Below are 13,291 nucleotides of genomic sequence, written 5' to 3' on the forward strand. Positions count from 1 at the left end.
GTCAGAGGGACCTTGGTGTACATGTACATAGATCCCTGAAGGCAGCGGAACAGGTAGATAAGGTGGTTAAAAAGGCATATGGGATACTTACCTTCATTAGCCGAGGCATAGAATATAAGAGCAGGGAGGTTATGATGGAGCTGTACAAAACGCTGGTAAGGCCACAGCTGGAGTACTGTGTGCAGTTCTGGTCGCCTCACTATAGGAAGGATGTGATTGCTTTGGAGAGGGTGCAGAGAAGATTCACCAGGATGTTACCTGGGATGGAGCGCCTCAGCTATGAAGAAAGACTAAACAGGCTGGGGTTGTTTTCCTTGGAGCAAAGAAGGCTGAGGGGGGACCTGATTGAGGTGTACAAAATGATGAGGGGCATAGATAGGGTAGATAGAAAGGAACTTTTCCCCTTAGTAGGGGGGTCAAAAACAAGGGGGCATAGATTCAAGGTAAGGGGCAGGAGGTTTAGAGGGGATTTGAGGAGGAACTTTTTCACCCAGAGGGTGGTTGGAGTCTGGAACTCACTGCCTGAAAGGGTGGTAGAGGCAGGAACCCTCACAACATTCAAGAAGCATTTGGATGAGCACTTGAAATGCCATTGCATGCAAGGCTATGGACCAAATGCTGGAAAATGGGATTAGATTGGACAGGGCTTGATGGACGGCGCAGACACGATGGGCCGAAGGGCCTCTTTCTGTGCTGTATAACTCTATGGCCTAGAAATTCATTAAGGCGCTGCCAGCTTTGCGCCCAGTTAACGCCTAAAGGGTGATTTTGCGCCAAAAATGAGTTTGCGCAGATATTCAGCGCAGCGGTATTGGTGGCGGTAGCCGTTAGCGCTGCGCCGGCACCGATGACGTCATCGGTGTGCGCAGTGCCCCGGTTCCGCCCCGAAGCCGCGCCGATCCCCATATTTAGTTGCGTCCGCCTCCTCCGAAGCGGCCGCAAACAGCGACCAGAAAACGGGGCCGTCCTGCTGCCTTAGTGGGGCGCTTTAAAGCGGAAGGTGCGGCCGGCCGCTTTTGCGGCGGCCGCCTGCCCGCACATCCTTCCCCGGCCTCCTCCACCCCCCCCCCCCCGCGGCATTGCCGGCTGCTTTCCGCGAGCCCGGCACTTCTCCGTGGTGCCGGGCTCATTTGCCGGCACTATCCAGCGGCAATCTCCCCGTTGCAGGCAGCTCCCCCTTAAGAGAAGGAGGAGGCCTGCAGTACCGCAGCCTGCCGCTGCGCAGCGCCTGGCGCAGCGGCGCCAAGAGCGCTGATATTCAGTGTCAGCGCACCAAGCGGAGGCGGGCACACCCTGGTATAGCGCCCACTTCTGAATTGGGGCGCTAACAATGAATATCTGACGATCGCTATAGGCTTCCCGCCCAGCGCTAACTTTTGGGCGCTCGCCAGCTGGCGGGGCCATAGTGAATTTCTAGGCCTATGACTCCTCGGTGTGCCTTGTTGCCCATATCAGGGAGGAGGCCGAGGAGCTGCGGCACTGAGTCTACTGAAAGTCCTGAGTCTCAATGTCCACTCACAATCAGTGAGGTGGTGGGAACACGAGCTGGCACCATTAGTTGACCATTTACTGGAAAATTCCGAGGAGCCTCTGTCCCAATCGGAATGGGAGAATAAATTATTGGCGGTCTTGTGCCTAGCTTTAAATACGATTGATGACGAGGAGTGGACATGTCAGCTTGCTGATGAAATGGCAAAACAACTCAACGCCAACCATCATTGCCCACAAGAGAAGGGCTTTCTACATAAATCTCTTGCGTCAGTGCTCCGCCAGACCCGCACTAAGAACGTAAGGGAGGAGCTTCACCAAATGTTACTGAGTGTGCAGCACAGTGAGAGTGCGGAGCGAGAGGGAGCGGCCCTCGCCATTGGTTTCTGTGCCATGGCACATTTTGATGATGTGCTCAGTAGCCTGGAGGAGTTTGCTAACTCCCATAGATTCAGGGTCAAGGCTGATGAGGAATCGGATAAAGTCAAGAGCACACTGGGTCTGTGCTATGGGAACATGGCAGTCTGCGCACCTGACGAACTGCTGTTCACAATCGAGAGCCACATTCTGCCAGCTGTTCGTCATTTAATTACAAGTGGGCAGGAGATAAAGGCTGAATCCAGGGATCTCACACTCAAGCTCAGCCTAATACAGACCGTGACTCAGATAGCCAGATCCCTATATATAAATCACTGGAGACTTCCCACCAACTTTATTAGAAACAGGGTGCTGCTCACATACACGCAGGATCTTATTGAGCCAAGCCACCCGAGCTGCTGCAGAGTCCTGTTGGACAGTTAGCCATGGACGCCTGCACGCATCTCGTGAAACTACACAGTGAATCAAACCAAGCTGACACCTGCCAATTGATTCAAAGCTGCCTGACCAGTACTTTTGGCTTGGTACCTCCAGACCTGAACAATGACGAGGACACAAATGATAATACAAAGGAGACGGCCACATTTTATACCCAAACCACAGAGTCGCTGCAAAATCTGCTGAAGCAAATATTACTTCAGGACCTGAGGCCTCAAGGACTGGAGGCCATTTTCAATCATGCAGAGGCCTGGATCAGTTCAGCAAAAGACTATGAACGAGAGAGAGCCATGGAAATGACCTTTGAGCTGCTAAAACTTTACTGGAGGAAGCTCAATGTTTATAATGTAGTGCCAGGAAATAACACGGGGACTCTAATCGGATGACTGATGCCGCGTTGTGCAGACCCATCGCTTCCTGTTCGACAGATGGCCCTGGACACTTTGTATATAATCCTGGCCATTCATTTGTCGTGTGAAATCACCAATCTGGCTCAGCAAACGGAGCAGTTAGAGGCACTGAATAGAGTCAGAGAACAGCTCGTTAACCCTGACACTTCAGTCCTCCTTCAATCATGTTCTCTAATCACAGAGCTCATTTCCAAATGTTTGCCCCATGACCAGCTGGGCAACTTACTCTTCATGGTCTTCAAAGGACTGTCCGACCAACACCCCAGCTGTTCCACTGCAGCCGCTGTTCTCGTACAAAGCACCATTAAAAGACGAGGCAGTGAACTTGGGGACCAGGTCTCAGAAATAATTGCCGTGCTGAGGCTTCAACTGCAATCAATTCCTTATGAGCAGGTGAAACTTTCAGTTCTGCGTATTATCACCATTCTGGACTCACACAACACAGCAAGACCCAGGTGGAGGCTCACCTGGTGGAACCGCTGCCTCAGGAACTGCTGCTGTCGCCATCAGAATGAAACCGAAAAACACAGGCACCGACCCTCCTCCATCTCCTCTTAGCATCAAACTGAGCAATTTGTCACCATAAATTGTAAATTGGTAAATTTATAAATTGTAAATAAATAGATATTCTGTTGTTGCAAATAGTGGTTGATCATCAAACGGTGCAGGTTCCACTGCTCTGTGACCAGGAGTGTGTACACACACTGACAGACTCACACACACTCACACATCCTCACCTTCACACTTACACACACACACACAGACATACCCACTCACACACTCACACACTCACCCTCACCTTCACACTTACACACACACTCACACACATAACCCTGACATTAGAGACAGATCCTGCCCCTCACCCCATGCAATCCCATTCTGGAACACCATGTTACTTCATTTATAGACACTCTTCCCAAACTGTCCTGGGATTTGCCTGCGGGTGGGTTTCAGGCCTCGTCAGTGCAGGGCAGGCGGGCTATGGCGGCTCTGGGGCAGCCCAGCCAGCCTCTGGGCTGGAAGGAGGAAGGTCGAGAGTGGGGGACACGTTACACCCAGTACTGCCCTAAAATGGTGCTCAGGCTCCTCTGTACGTCACAGGTTCCCGATTCACAGATTAAAAGAGTCCGATCACGTGACTCAGGTGTCACTCTGGCTGTCCTGTGGTGTCCCGCTCCAATACCGTAACTTCACCAGAGGTGTGGCACAAACCACATACAGTACGTCACCAACTGAGCATTTGCACCATGCTGGGCCTTCCTCGCTCAGCCCTCCACCCTGGAGCCTCCGTCTGGGGTCTTCCCCGTGAGCCCTCCGCCCTGGGCCCTCCACCCTGCGATCCTCCCCACTGGCCCTCCGCCCTGGGCCGTCTGCCTGGGTTCCTTCCCACGGGCCCTCCGCCTGGGCCCTACAGGATTGCTACTAGTGCCACGTGCTAGTCAGAGTAGAAATAGAAGGATATTTCAGATGAATACGTGGCTAGAGGAATGGTGCCAGGGGGAGGGATTCAAATTCCTGGGACATTGGAACTGGTTCTGGGGGAAGTGGGGCCAGTACAAACTGGCCGGTTTGCACCTGGGCGGGACCAGGACCGATGTCCTAGGGGGAGTGTTTGCTAGTGCTGTTGGGGAGGGTTTAAACTAAAATGGCAGGGGATTGGGAACCTGTGCAGTGAGACAGAAGAAAGGGAAGCAAGGTAGAAACAAAAGACAGGAAGGAGAAAAGCAAAAGTGGGAGGCAGAGAAATCAAGGGTGTAAATTAAACATGGCTACAGTAAGTGATAATTCTAAAAGGGCTAAGAGTGTTAAAAAAACAAGCCTGAAGGCTTTGGCCTAGAAATTCACTAGCCTTAGCGCCGCTTTTGAGGCGCTAGAGGGACTAGCGCCAGAGTTATGGCCAGTTGAAAAATTCCCTGGGGCCCTAAAGCGGCGTTGCACCGGTAGCGCTGCGCCGGCACCGATGACGTCATCGGTGTGTGCAGCGTCCCGGTTGCCAGGCCGACGGGCCCCAGCGCCGAAATTCAGTTGCGGCCGCCTCGCCCGTGGCAGCCGCAACTAAGACTCTGGCAACAGAGTCCAACATGTGTTTGCGCCGGCGCATTAAAGGCCCCGCGGCGGCCAGCCGCTTTCCCGCCAGCCGCCTGCCCGCAGCTCCCTCCCCGGACTTCTCCCCAGCCCCCCCCCCGGACCAGATGCAAGCCCGGCACTTGTCCGAGGTGCCGGGCTCATTTTTAAACAGATTTGCGCGGGCCGCGGCCGGGTGCAGGCAGCTCCTCCTTAACGGAAGGAGGAGGCCTGCACTTCCCCAGCCTGCCGCACCGCATCGGGTGCCGCAGCGCCGGAATTGCAGCGCTAAACGGCAGTTAGCGCCCTTTTCCAGGCGCTAAGACCCTTCAGTAGCGCCGGCAGCCGTTTGGGCGCGGCGCTACTGAATTTTTGGCGCGCGCAGGGGGACTTAGCGCCAGCACTAACTTCCGGCGCTAAAGCCCTGGCTAAGCCAAAACCCAATTTCTAGGCCTTTGTGTCTTAATGCGAGGAGCATTCGTAATAAGGTGGATGAATTAGCTGCGCAAATACATGTAAACTGATATGATGTAATTGGAATTACGGAGACATGACTCCAGGGTGACCAAGGCTGGGAATTCAACATCCAGGGCATTCAATATTCAGGAAGGACAGGTAAAAAGGAAAAGGAGGTGGGGTAGCAGTGCTGGTTAAAGAGGAGATTAACACAATAGTAAGGAAGGATATTAGCTCTGATGATGTGAAATCTGTATGGGTAGAACTGTGAAATACCAAGGGACAGAAAACATTCGTGGGAGTTGTATACAGACCCCCAAACAGTAATGCTGAGGTTAGGGTTGGCATTAAATGGGAAATTAGAGACGCGTGAAATAAGGGCACAGCAGTTATCATGGGTGACTTTAATCACTGAGAGTAAGCTTGGGGAGGAGTGATCATAATATGATAGATTCTTTCATTAAGATGGAGAGTGAAGTAGTTGACTCAGAGACTAGGGTCCTGAAATTAAATAAAGGAAACTATGATGGCATGAGGCGTGAGTTGGCTAGGATGGATTGGGGAATATTACTTAAAGGGTTGTCGGTGGATAGGCAATGGCAAACATTTAAAGATCGCATGGATGAACTACAGAATTTGTTCATCCCTGTTTGGCATAAAAATAAAACAAAAACGGTGACTCAACCGTAGCTAACAAGGGAAATTAGGGATAGCATAAGATCCAAGGAGAGGACATATAAATTGGCCAGAAAAAGCAGCAAACCTGAGTATTGGGAGCAGTTTAGGATTCAGCAAAGGAGGACAAAGGGATTAATTAAGAGGGGGAATATAGAATATGAGAGTAAGCTTGCAGAGAACATTAAAACTGACTGTAAAAGATTCTATAGATAGGTGAAGGGAAAAAGATTGGTGAAGTCAAGCGTAGGTCCCTTGCAGTCAGAATCAGGGAATTTATAATGGGGAACAAAGAAATGGCGGACCAATTAAATACATAATTTTTTTTCTGTCTTCACAAAGGAGATCAGAAATAAACTTCCAGAGATGTCGGGGAACATAGGGTCTAATGAGAGGGAGGAATTGAATGAAATCAGTATTTGTAGGGAAATGGTGTTAGGGAAATTGACGGGATTGAAAGCCAATAAATCCCCAGGGCCTGATAATCTACATCCCAGGGTACTTAAGGAAGTGGCCCTAGAAATAGTAGATGCATTGCTGGTCATCTTCCAAAATTCTATAGACTCTGAAATAGTTCCCATGGATTGGAGGGTAGCTAATGTAACACCACTATTTAAAAAATGTGGTAGAGAGAAAACGGGAAAGATGCCAAGAAACTCCAGTATGATTTGGACAGGTTGGGTTATTGGGCAGATGCATGGCAAATGCAGTATAATGTGGATAAATGCCTGACATCGGTAGTGGGGAAAATGCTAGAGTCCCTTATAAAAGAAGTAATAGCAGAGCATTATAAAACAGTGACAGGATCGGACAAAGTAAACATGGATTTACAAAAGGTAAATCATACTTGACTAATCTACTGGAATTTTTTGAGGATGTAACTGGTAGAATAGATAAGGGAGAACCAGTGGATGTGGTGTATTTGGATTTTCAGAAGGCTTTTGATAAGGTCCCGCATAAGAGATTGGCGTACAAAGTTAAAGCACATGGGTTTGGGGGTAAGGTACTGATTTGGATGTAATATCTCCAAGTTTGCAGATGACACAAAGCTGGGTGGGCATGTGTGCTGTGAGGAGGATGCCAAGAAACTCCAGTATGACTTGAACTGGTTGGGTTATTGGGCAGATGCATGGCAAATGCAGTATAATGTGGATAAATGCGAGGTTATCCACTTAGGTGGCAAAAACAGGAAGACAGTTTATTATCTGAACGGCAATAGATTGGGAAAAGGGGAAGTGCAACGAGGGTGTCCTTGTGCACCAGTCGCTGAAGGTAAGCATGCAGGTGCAGCAGGCGGTTAAGAAGGCAAATGGTCAGTTGGCCTTCATAGCGAGAGGATACGAGTACAGGAGCAAGGATGTCTTCCTGCAGTTGTACAGAGCCTTGGTGAGACCACACCTTGAGTACTGTGTGCAGTTTTGGTCACCTTATCTGAGGAAGGATGTTCTTGCCATGGAGGGAGTGCAGCGAAGATTCACCAGACTGATACCTGGGATGGCAGCAATGATGTATGAAAAAAGATTGGGTCGATTAGGCTTATATTCGCTAGAGTTTAGAAGAATGAAAGGGGATCTTATTGAAACGTATAAAATTCTAACAGGACTAGACAGACTAGATGCAGGAAGGATGTTCCCGATGGCGGGGGAGTCCAGAACCAGGGGACACAATCTAAGGATATGGGGTAGGCCTTTTAGGACTGAAATGAGGAGGAATTTCTTCACCCAAGAGTTGTGAACCTGTGGAATTCTCTACCATAGAAGGCAGTTGAGGCCAACAATATATTCAAGAAGGAGTTGGATATATTTCTTAAGGCTAAAGTGATCAAGGGATATGGGGAGAAAGCAGGGACAGGGTACTGAATTTGGATGATCAGCCATGATCTCATTGAATGGCAGAACAAGCTCGAGGGGCCGAATGGCCAACTCCTGGTCCTATCTCCTATGTTTCTATGTGTCTTCCCACTCCACCCTGGGCCCTCCATGCTGGGCCCTCCACCCTGGGCCCTCTGCCTGGGTCCCTCTCCTCTGTGTCTACCACCCTGGGCCCTCTGCGCTGTGCCCTCCACACTGGCATTCCCTACATGCAGCCGGGGTGTGGAGCAGGAGCTGGGGGGTGGGGAGCAGGACCAAGGGAGGGTCGGGGGGAACGGGAGTCGGCGGGCGGGGAACGGGAGTCGGGAGTAGGAACAGGAGCCAGGGAGTGTCGGGGGTAAGCAGGAGCCAGGTGGAAAACGAGAGCTGGTGGAGGTGGGGAGAACCAATGAATGATGTTCGCCTCACTAAGCCAACCTTGCAGCACAAATAATGCAAAATAGTCAATGCTGTGGATTTATCAAATTCAGCCTCAGAGAAACAGATAATGCTCCCCTCATAATCTGACAATGCCATTCGTGGAGTTACATATTAGAAGGGGCCATTAGTCAATTGCTGGGTTGGCCTGGTGTGGTGGTTTTTCAGAGTCAAAGCAAGGTGGGAGGCTGCTCAATGTGGAGGCCTCACTCCCCCAGCAGACAGAAGTTTCCTGGGTGTTTTTACAGATCCTTCTGAAGTTCACAACCACTGCCACAAATTGGTGCCATGCAGCCCTCTATAGAGTGGGGCCGGGCTCGCCAGAATGGCCAGTCCTCACAGCTACTTCATAGAATCATAGAATCAAAGGACTTTACAGCACAGAAGGAGGCCATTCGGCCCATCGTGCGCTCTCTCACCCTGGCCGATCCCCCTGGTACGGCCCTCACCTTTGCTCCCTCAAGCCCAAGGGACGCAGACTTGAACAGGTATGGCGGACAACTGGTTTAGCCTTTCACCACCAGGTCTGGCTGGACCACATAAAGCAGTATCGGGTCCTGCTCTCGTCTGACAAAACTACTCACTATTCCAGGATAATTCTGGCTTCTATTCTCCACTGCTAACCGTCTTCTTAAACCCCTTTCCCCTGTCTCCTCCACACTCACCTCCAACAACAAGTGTGAGGAGCTCATGGACTTCTCTCCGATCTCTCTTCTTGACCTCTCCACACTCATCTTGTCCATGAGACCCACTTACTGCTCCCTCGAGCCTATTCCCAGCAAGCTGCTGACCAGCCAACTTCCCCAGCCTTCCTCATAGTTAAAATTCTCCAGCCCTGGCAACATCCTCGTAAATCTCCTCTCTACCCTCTCTAACGCGATCACATCTTTCCTGTAATGTGGTGACCAGAACTGTACGCAGTGGCCTAACTAGTGTTTTTTACAGTTCCAGCATAACCTCTAATACAAAAGCAAAAAAATTGCGGATGCTGGAAATCTGAAATAAAAACAGAAAATGCTGGAAACACTCAGCAGGTCAGGCAGCATCTGTGGAGCAGGAAACAGAGTTACTGTTTCAGGTCGATGACCCTTTGTCAGAACTGGAGGAAGTTAGCGATGTAACATATTTTTAAAGAAGCATAGGGCAGGGAAAGAGGGGTGAGGTTCTTTCCTATTCCATCCAGTGTGTAGATAAGGCGGGGCTCTCGAGTGGACTGCCCCTTTAAGAGGCTTTGTTGATGATTCAGGCCCCGCCCCTGAGGAGACGCGCATGCGCGCTGCTCGCCATCTGCATAGCAACCGCATCACAGCGGCGACGGGTGGAGGAGGAGGAGGATGGGATAGTGCCATGGGATCTTTTATGTCTACCTGAGAGGGCAGACGGGGCCTCGGTTTAACGTCCCTCGCCACAACTGACCGAGCGGACCAAGTCCTGAATGACAGACTGGGCTTGCGGCAGGTGGTGAGAGAACCAACACGAGGGCAAAACCTACCTCACCTCGTCCTCATCAATTTAACTGTCGCAGATGCATCTGTCAAAAACAGTATTGGTAAGAGTGACCACCGCACAGTCCTTGTGGAGGCGAAGTCCTGTCTTCACAGTGAGGACACCCTCCATCGTGTTACGTGGCACTACCACTGTGCTAAATGGAATAGATTCAGAACAGATCTCACAGCTCAAAATTGGGCATCCATGAGGCGCTATGGGCCATCAGCAGCAGAATTGTATTTCACCAAACTCTGTAACCTCATGGCCTGGCATAACCCTCACTCAACCATTACCATCAAACCAGGGGACCAACCCTGGTTCAATGAGGAGTGTGGAAGAGCACGCCAGGAGCAGCACCAGATGTACCTGAAGATGAGGTGAAGCTACAACACAGGACTACATGCATATTAAATAGAGGAAGCAGCATGCTATAGACAGAGCTAAGTGATCTCACAACCAACATATCAGATCAAAGATCTGCAGTCCTGCCATATTCTGTCACAAATACTGGTGAACAATTAAACAACTAACTGGAGGAGGAGGCTCCATGAACATCCCCATCCTCAATGATGGTGGAGCCCAGCACGCAAGTGCAAAAGACAAGGCTGACGCACGTGCAACCATCTTCAGCCAGAAGTGCCGAGTGGATGATCAATCTTGGCCTCCGCCTGAGGTCCCCACCATCAAAGACGCCAGTCTGCAGCCAATTCAATTCACTCCACGTGATATCAAGAAACGGCTGAGTGCACTGGATACAGCAAAGGCTATGGGCCCCGACAACACCCCGGCTGTCGTGCTGAAGACTTGTGTTCCAGAACTAGCCGCGCCTCTAGCCAAGCTGTTGTAGTACAGGTAGACTATCCTTTATCCGAAAACCTCGGGACCAGCCGAGTTTCGGATAAAGGAGAATTTCGGATTTCGGAAGGTGGGTCGGCGGGGGTCCGCGGGGGTGTCGGCGGGGGGTCGTGCGCACGACTTACGCTGACGCTCAGCGTAAGTCAGTCGGGGTCGGCGGGGGTCGGGGCCGGCGGGGTCCGCGGGGGGGTCGGCGGTTGTCGGGGCTGGCGGGGGTCGGCGGTTGTCGGGGCCGGTGGGGTCCGCGGGGGGGTCGGCGGTTGTCGGGGCTGGCGGTTGTCGGGGCCCGCGGGGGGGTCGGCGGTTGTCGGGGCTGGCGGGGTCGGCGGTTGTCGGGGCCCGCGGGGGGGTCGGCGGTTGTCGGGGTCGGCGGTTGTCGGGGCCGGCGGGGTCCGCGGGGGGGTCGGCGGTTGTCGGGGCTGGCGGGGTCGGCGGGGGGTCGTGCGCACGACTTACCCTTTATCCGAACTTCCGAAACCGGACCCTCTAAAAACCGAAGGTTTTTTCGTTCGTACGCACGACTTACGCTGAACGAAAAAACCTTCGGTTTTTAGAGGGTTTCGGTTTTCGGAAGTCCGGATAAAGGGTAGTCTACCTGTACTGCTACAGTACCAGCATCTACCCGACAATGTGGAAACTGCCCAGGTATTAAATTGTGACATCAGCGCCAACCTGTATGGCTGCTGTTTTACGAGCTCCTCCCCAACTGGTACTTTAATGTTGTATTTATTAATAATAATAATAGTAAAAATCAACTTTATTGTCATTGTTAGTGCACAAGTGCAGTACAACGAAATGTAAGCTTGCGGCTCCCGAGAGTGTACATTTTGATTAAGACATTTAACATACATTTGGCTTGTAACATAAACATAAACATAATAAAGTGCATTGACAGATGTGCAGGCTTTAGAGTTTATTAGCAGAGTTCAGTAGGATGACAGCCCTGGGAAAGAAGCTGTTCCTAAATCTGGTCGTGCGGGTGCGAATGCATCTATAGCGTCTCCCAGATGGCAGGGGGGCGAACAAACTGTGGCTGGGGTGGGTAGGGTCTTTGATGATGGTCAGTGACCTCCGTAGACAGCGTTTCTGGTAGATATTCTCAATGGTCGGTAGCCGGGTGCCGGTAATGCGTTGGGCAGTTTTGACTACCCGCTGCAGGACTTTCCGGTCATAGGAGGTGCAGCTGCTATACCATACTGTGATACAGTTCGTCAGGATGCTCTCTATTGTGCAGCGGTAAAAGTTAGAGTGGATCCGGGGTGACAGGTTGCATCCCTTCAGCCTCCTTAGGAAATATAGGCGCTGCTGGGCCATCTTCACCAAAGAGGAGGTATTGAGGGACCAGGAGAGGTCTTCCGTGATGTGGACTCCAAGGAACTTAAAGCTGCCCACCCTTTCCACCACAGCCCCTTGGATGTGGATGGGGTTGTGTCTTCCGCCTTTAGACTTCCTGAAGTCCACAATGATTTCCTTGGTTTTCTTGATGTTAAGGGCCAGGTTGTTGTCGGCGCACCACTTCACGAGATGCTGGACCTCCTCCCTGTAGGCTGACTCATCATTGTTGGTGATCTGGCCTACCACCGTGGTATCATCCGCAAACTTGATGATGGTGTTGGAACCATGAACAGCCACACAGTCGTGGGTGAAGAGGGAGTAGAGGAGGGGGCTCAGCACACAACCTTGTGGGGCCCCCGTGTTCAGGGTCACGGGGGGGGGAGGTGTGGTTACCTAATTTGACAGACTGGTGTCTGTTAGTTAGGGAGCCCAGGGTCCAGTTGCAAAGGGAAGTGTTCAGGCCAAGAGTGTGGAGTTTGGTGGCCAGCTTGTTGGGGACGATGGTGTTGAATGCTGAGCTGTAGTCTATGAACAGCATTCTGATGTAGGTCTCTTTACCGTCTAAGTGTTTCAGTGCAGAATGAAGAGCAGTTGTGATTGCATCCTCCATTGATCTGTTTGCGCGATAGGCAAACTGGTGTTGGTCAAGAGAGGCGGGAACACTGGCTTTGATGTGAGCCAGGACCAGTCTCTCGAAACACTTCATTATGATGGGTGTGAGTGCGACAGGTCGATAGTCGTTCAGACACGTCACAGCCGTTTGCTTTGGCACAGGAATAATGGTGGCAGTCTTGAAGCATGTAGGGACTACTGCCTGGGCCAGTGACAGATTGAAGATGGCGGTGAAGACATCAGCCAGCTGATCAGCACATTCTTTGAGTACCCGTCCAAGGATGCTGTCAGGTCCAGCAGCCTTACGTGTGTTCACTCCGCGTAGAACACCCCTTACGTCAGAGGTTGACAGAGTGAGCACCTGGTCTTCCGGGGGTGGCAAGGCTTTGGTAGCCGGCTCCCTGTTGTCCCTGTCAAAGCGAGCGTAGAAGTTGTTAAGCTCCTCCGGAAGGGAGGCATCGCTAACCGGGGGGGCTGGTGTTTTTACTCTTATAGTCGGTAATAGACTGGTTGCCTTGCCACATGCGCCGGGGGTCCGAGTTGTTGTGGAAATGATCCTCAATCCGCAGTGTCTGTTTTCTTTTGGCAGTCCTGATACCTTTTTTAGGTTGGTCCTAGCTGCACTGTAAGCCGCCGCGTCGCCAGATTTAAATGCTACGTCGTGTGCTTTCAACAGCGAGCGGACCTCCCCGTTCATCCAGGGTTTCTGGTTGGGATATGTCCTGATATTTTTATGGGTCGTGACGACCTCGACGCAACTGTTGATGTAGAATAGCACTGTGGATGCGTATTCCTCGATGTCAG

The 13,291-nt window shown here is 51.4% G+C and overlaps 1 protein-coding gene across 1 annotated transcript in view; it reads left to right on the forward strand.

Moving 5' to 3' along the window:
• Nucleotides 1-2,732: 2,732 nt before the first annotated feature.
• The window catches only part of LOC147109641 (putative G protein-coupled receptor 139), a 30,961-nt gene continuing 20,402 nt past the window's right edge, over nt 2,733-13,291 (forward strand). The window contains exon 1 of the mRNA XM_086002332.1: nt 2,733-3,107. Coding sequence (XP_085858458.1) covers nt 2,733-3,107 — 375 coding nt within the window. The remainder of the gene's footprint in view (nt 3,108-13,291) is intronic.

Source organism: Somniosus microcephalus, chromosome 12, assembly GCF_052327205.1.
Source record: "Somniosus microcephalus isolate GS21.2 chromosome 12, FLI_Smic_1.0, whole genome shotgun sequence".
NCBI lineage: Eukaryota > Metazoa > Chordata > Chondrichthyes > Squaliformes > Somniosidae > Somniosus > Somniosus microcephalus.